This window comes from Scyliorhinus torazame, chromosome 8 (genome assembly GCF_047496885.1).
Source record: "Scyliorhinus torazame isolate Kashiwa2021f chromosome 8, sScyTor2.1, whole genome shotgun sequence".
Lineage (NCBI taxonomy): Eukaryota > Metazoa > Chordata > Chondrichthyes > Carcharhiniformes > Scyliorhinidae > Scyliorhinus > Scyliorhinus torazame.
The window spans coordinates 95771021-95777020 of record NC_092714.1 but is presented as its reverse complement, the minus strand read 5'-3'; the positions used below and the strand labels follow the sequence as shown (position 1 = coordinate 95777020).

Below are 6000 nucleotides of genomic sequence, written 5' to 3'. Positions count from 1 at the left end.
GTTTTTAGAAGCGTGGTGCTACTTCTACAGCGATAGTGCAGTTTCATCCTCCCTAGCTTGCCATCTTTGACTGCATTTTTCTCGCTTTGCTTGACATGTCATAAATTTGTGTGCCTTAGTTCGCACTCTTGGTTTCATGTCTTTTCCAATGCACTTTTTCTCTGATTCGACTCGGGTCACCTTCAGGTTAAGCTAATGTCATGTTAGTGTTATCCTCTGTTTCTAACTTTATCTGCTTTGACCATTTTCAAAAGGTTTTAACTTCAAATGCGATGTACGTTATAATGTTACTTTGTCACTTTCTAGATTTATTAATCAGTTTCATTTAATACTAGTGTTAGCAACTTTTCACACTTTAAAAGTTGTTCCTTATCTTATACTTTAGATTCTGGCTGCTTTTCCTATTTGTTCAATTAAATAACTCCTTACTAAAGATTTGTGAGATACTGTTCCCTTTCATATAACTTCAAGAGTTTTTAAGTCAATCAAAAGTCTTTTCTAACTTGTGAATCAAAATGAAGCTCCTATCTGTTTTCATCCCTGTCTGTGAAGTTGTCTGCTTTTAAAACAGCTGCTGCTGTTAACCCCTTGTGGGACTTCTCCTTTTTATTTAAACGCCTCAGGTATTCTTAGTGTTATTTTCATGTTTCAAATGTCATATTCTTCCAAGTTTTCACAACACTTTGCGTTTCCCGAGATCTATCCAGATCTGGCCCCTCTTCCCCTCCCCCTGGAGCACAGACAACTTGGCACACCAGGCTGGTAACTTGGAACTGCCAAGGTGATCAGATGGCACTGTAAACTGACAGGAGCACTGAAAAGGTGCCAGGGTGGCAATGCCAGGGTGGTTGCGTGCCAAGGTGGCTCTGCCAATGGTGAGGGCTTGGGGGTGCCATGCCCATGAGTGGCGGGAGGAAGGGGGGTATGAAGGATGGGGGTGCAGGGCAGATATTAAGGGGCTTCTGGAAGGTTGAAGGGGTGAAGTGGGCCCCTCCGGAACCCTGTAGCAGGGTGTCATCACTTGGGGGAGTGTGGGGTAATGCCTATGTGTTTGAGGGGTGACATTGTCCCTGGCTATGGGCTGTGGGCGACCCACAAGCCCTCTTAGAAATCGGGGCTCCCTTTCAAAAGGGTGGCCCAGTCTCTGAGGAGCCGGACTGGCCAGCGACTTCAGCTCCCCAATGATGAAAATAATTCTAAGTGTGGACTTGACTGGGGAGAAACTCTCCAGGGCCCAAAAAAGTGACTACGGGTGCCGATTTAATGGAAAAGTTTGTGGTAGCGAGCAAGAACTGCCAAGAGCTTCTCAATGCTCGGCCTGGCAAGGCCAACGTCGCTATAAAACGTTAATTGGTTCGCTTATGGAGGCCCCATGGGCTTCACACTGCAAATGACTGTCCCGCAGGCTGACTCGCCGGGACCGTGCTCCCTAGCTCTCCCGCTAACAAGGGAGCATTTAAATCGCTTCTGCACAGCCTGCAACCCCACACAGCCTACGGCCATGCCACCGAGGAGACCAGCACAACGATTCGGGGATACCGACCTGGTCAGGTTATTGGACGCAATTGAAATTGGACGGGATGCCCTGTTCCTCCGAGGTTATCAGAGGGTCAGCCACAGGGCAGCCAGTGCCGCCTGGGACGAAGTGACTCGGGGAGCATTACCGGCTCGGGGAGCGTCACCAGGAGGACTGGAACCCTGTGCCGTACGAAGGTCAATGACCTCCACCGGGCTGCATGGGTGGTTTGGCACCGGCCCCCTGGCACCTGCCCTGCCTGCCACTCCCGACCTCCTCGCGAGCATGCACCTGGCACCGCCCCGCCCAGCACTGTTCCATGCCCCGGCCCACCCATGTCCAGCAGGGCTGCCTCCCTCCCCCAAACTCTCCATCTCTCATCCTATACTCCCCATTTCCCCCATATTCTTCATTCTCCCCTTCCCCGGAACAGGTCTTGGAGGTCTCGGATGTGGCCGAGGACAGATCTGTCACCAATGTAGAGGTTGACGTACGCCGCAGAGATGAGGATTCACCGGCTGCCACCCAGATACCCTGTCACTCGTGAGTTGTTAATGCCATACAGAATGATCAGTCCCTCTCACTGACCACATGTCCATTCACCCGAAGGATCCTCATCTGGAGGCGCCAACGACCCCCCCCCCCCCCCCCCCCGCCCCCCCACCTCCCATGAGAACACCTCAAAGGAGAGTTCTGACGATGTCACTATAATAGTCACATCACAGCTGTCAGCCCCACCCTCCACAAATGCGGAGACGCACACCTTAGTGAACAATGGTAGTGGACATATTCTGGTGAGCACCACATACCTGCTTATGCACATCAGGTGGAGGCAGGAACGCCCAGATGAGACAGCAGTTAGACATCTGCTGGATCCCAGGACTCAGCTGGGTCCCAGACAGATGCTGAGCCTCTGGGCCAGGTTTACCCGGACCTGATGCAGATGCTAGGGTGCACCATTGAGATTCCGAGGGGGATGTCAGCGACACTCCATCAGCTCCATAGCCTGACTCATGCCTGTCCATTGAGAGCTCGCTCACACCCATCGCTTACATATGGAGGAACCCCAGAGGCTACCGGCACTGGCAATGCGTGACACTGAGGCCAACACTGCTAGGGTGGCGACCGTAGTGGAGAGCCTGGTGCACAAAGTGGGTAACATGAGTGGAGGTGCCCAAGGCGTATCCAGTGAGCGACGGCCACGACTGAGTGCCTCAACAGCGTGTCCCAGTCACTGGGGGACGTGACCCAGTACCAGACAGACCTCGATGATGCACTGCTTGACATGTCCCAGTCACAGGTGGGCATTGCCGAGGTGCTGAGGAGCATTCCCAGTCACAGGTGGGCATTGCCGAGTCGCTCCAGAGTAGGTCCCAGTGACTGAGGAGCATCGCAGATGGCGTCAGCATAGTGTTGCAGACATTGGAGAGCCGCCAGGGCTGACAGAGCCAGATGACACAGGAGCAGCCATGGCCCTCGATCCATCCTGAGGTGAACCCTAGGGCCCTATGGGCACCGACTGGGAGGAGGGGACGCTGGGTGCCAACCCGCAGCCACGCTACGGCGTGACGACGGCAACCACCAGCTCCCCCAAAATCTACCCCACTGACAATGGCACGCCTCGGAGTCAGCACCAAGAACAGGGTGGCACAGTGGGGCAAGTGCCACTGGCAAGTGGGCCAGGGCCTTCCGTACCCAAAACGCAAGAGGACACCCACCAGGGGCATCAAAGGCCATGGGACACAGTAGGCAGCAGACTGCTTCCGCCTCTGATGTGCATCCTGGGAACACACCTAGAGCACGGAAGTCTAAGCAGGTCAAGGACCACTGAGAGGGCACTGGAGGGGGAGGGGTTGGGGAAGGGGGTAGGGTGCAATGTGGGGGGGGGGGAGGATTGGGAGAGGTAGGGAGGTGGGGCAGCATCATTGGGGGATTGGGGAAGTTGGGGACACATGTGTATAGGATTTTAAAAAGTTGCACTTCAGAAATATGACGTCTCTGACACTTTCTTCCGCAATGTGGGCCGAGCACCAATCCCCTGCCCCAACTTGCCAGGCATGGAGGCCCTGGATGCCTCTTCCCTCCAGCCCCTGGGTGTTCAGATGTTCGCTGCTGCAACCATAGTGTTGCCTCCCACAGTGTACAGGAACAGTGTCCAGGCATCACGGTCTGTTTGGGATGCTGGGCAATAACCCCCACATGCTACATGGCACGCCCACCCACGGGAATCCACTTGGAAGGTGTGAAGTGCTCACTTAGCTACGATTGCCAATTCCTAATGAGCAATCCTCTTTAGCCGCGTGGCCAAAGGCCTCTGCGGTCAATGGGAGTTATGGGTGGTTAGTGGGTCAGACAGGCTGGGAACACACGATCCAGGGGCTGGCATGGGGAACCCGCAAGCGCTAATACACCCATCTCCGAGCACTTGGGCCTCCACCCCAGTGCCCCTGGGCTCATTGCTCGGGAGCGAAGATGGTTACTCACCTCCTCGGATCCCCACAGCAGCTCTTCCGCCAGCTTCATGTTTTAACCAGGTGCACTAATCACCGGTGGGGTGACCACTTGCTGTGAAGGCAGTTCAATCACAGGAGGCCATTAGATAGAGGTGTCGCTCCCATTAATTGTATGGAGATTGGGCTTAAGTGGTGATTATTGATTGGGTTCTGATTTCGCCAACAGGTGCGGGCCGGTCTCTCCCGCGATCTAACGTCCTCGTCGCACTCTCGCTTAAGCGCAACACACCCATTAAATCATGCCCTAAGTGTGGTTAGATAACAGTGGGGAAGTCGTCGACAGAGCCAGGGAGAAAGCCCCAGCAAATGACACTTAGAAGCGTTTCCGTTAGATCGCGGCCGGTGTTTTACTGTTGCATTACACATTTGACCTTTCACCTTCAGTTATGCTGCCATTCAGGTGGTTTTGACCTTCATGTGTTTTTACAGTAGGTTGCTTTCCATCTATTTCTTTCGCATGGTATTTCCTTCTGTAGTAAATTTGTGATATCAAAGTGATGATAAACATCTCCATTATGAGAAGCTGCTGATTCATATCTGGAAAAGATTGAATTGTAATTCGTTAATTGAGTGGCTTAGCATTTAAGCAAAAGATTTCTATTAATTAGAATAGCGGTTGCCTCGGCAATTTGTGCAGTAGCCTCAATAATCTTCGAACAATTTTGTGAGGCTCTGCTGTCAGAATGGAGGATTGCTAGCGATGAACACGGGCTACAATGTTATAGCCTTATTTCTGACTTGGCATTAGCGCGAGAGAGGCCTTGCACTAATAAAATAAATTCTGTTTACACAATGAATATGTCAAAAAAAATTAATCCATCAATTTTCTAGCAGGGCTGCACCACGTCAAATTAGCCTAACTATTTGTCAGGTATGTGTGTTTTTATTCTAACTACACTGAACCAATCAGAAATGTACAGGACTAGTAAAGATCAATGCTGCACATCTGTCTGACATCACTTAAATTAATGCTTGCAAATAATAAGAAATCTACATGCTCTCTCATCAAGCAGAAATTTACGGAATATTATAGATTTAAAATATAACATACATATTCCTCTGGCTGTGGATGAAAATGGAGGTGCACAGGCTATACTGCCTGTCGATGCTGTTATATTGATAATTAAAGCTTGGAGTTGATTAAGAATGAATGAAATCTGCAGAAAAGATAATAGAGAATTAAAATTATTGAGTATACTATAAATCATGATAATTAAACCTGTATGATAGGCTTCAATAAATTGTACTTTCTCAAGTTAGTCAATTCTTTTTTAACAGGATTTCTAATACTGGTTCAGGCAAATGTAGGGTGGTTGTTATAAGTTTCAGGACTCCCTTACATATTCTCTGAGGTATATCAGTGACGGTCAATCATTGAAGAATCTACCTGGACTGCCCAAAATCTAATCATACCATCAGGATGCCCTGCAGTCTGAATTGAATTTTGTGGACTTAACAGTTGTCCTCAGATATTCTTCTCCTATCCTTCGAATGGGGGATTGAAATCTTTGGCAAGTCAAAGCCAGATATGAATTGTTTAGGTGCTTTATTCATGACTGGAACGTGAGCATGCAGAATGAAAGTTCCACTTCAACGAATCCTAATTCTTTTCTTGAAAAAATTGGCAGAAAAAAATCCTGTCCTTTCACCTTATTTTTCTTTTCAGATTACTTTGAATTGCAACAACTGGTCTCTAGCTCAGCATTCAGCTCTGGGCCCGATGTTTACACCAGATGTTTACTTGTTTTTAAAACTGCCAGTCTATGTGATCCTATAGAGACCCATTAGTTATTTCTTTCTGATGTGGAAGCTGGGGAAAGGGTAGACTTGTCGGCTCTGGCTGGCGGTAGTCCTGGAGGTTTGGTGATGTGACATTTGGCCATGTGAACATTTGCTTATGAAGATCTTTGACCTCACAAATCTAGTATAACTTTGACAATCCAGGAGGCTTTGTTTTCCCTTGTGTGTCCA

General features: G+C 49.6%; 1 protein-coding gene across 3 annotated transcripts in view; it reads right to left on the bottom strand.

The window, feature by feature from the left end:
• Positions 1 to 4351: 4351 nt before the first annotated feature.
• Positions 4352 to 6000, bottom strand: part of LOC140428001 (organic solute transporter subunit alpha-like) — a 77116-nt gene continuing 75467 nt past the window's right edge. For all 3 annotated transcript variants that reach the window (XM_072513944.1, XM_072513942.1, XM_072513943.1), the window contains exons 7-8: positions 5081 to 5186; positions 4352 to 4566 (exon numbers count right to left, since the gene is read on the bottom strand). In XM_072513944.1, the coding sequence (XP_072370045.1) occupies positions 4388 to 4566; positions 5081 to 5186 (285 nt within the window). In that variant the 3' untranslated portion in view covers positions 4352 to 4387. The remainder of the gene's footprint in view (positions 4567 to 5080; positions 5187 to 6000) is intronic.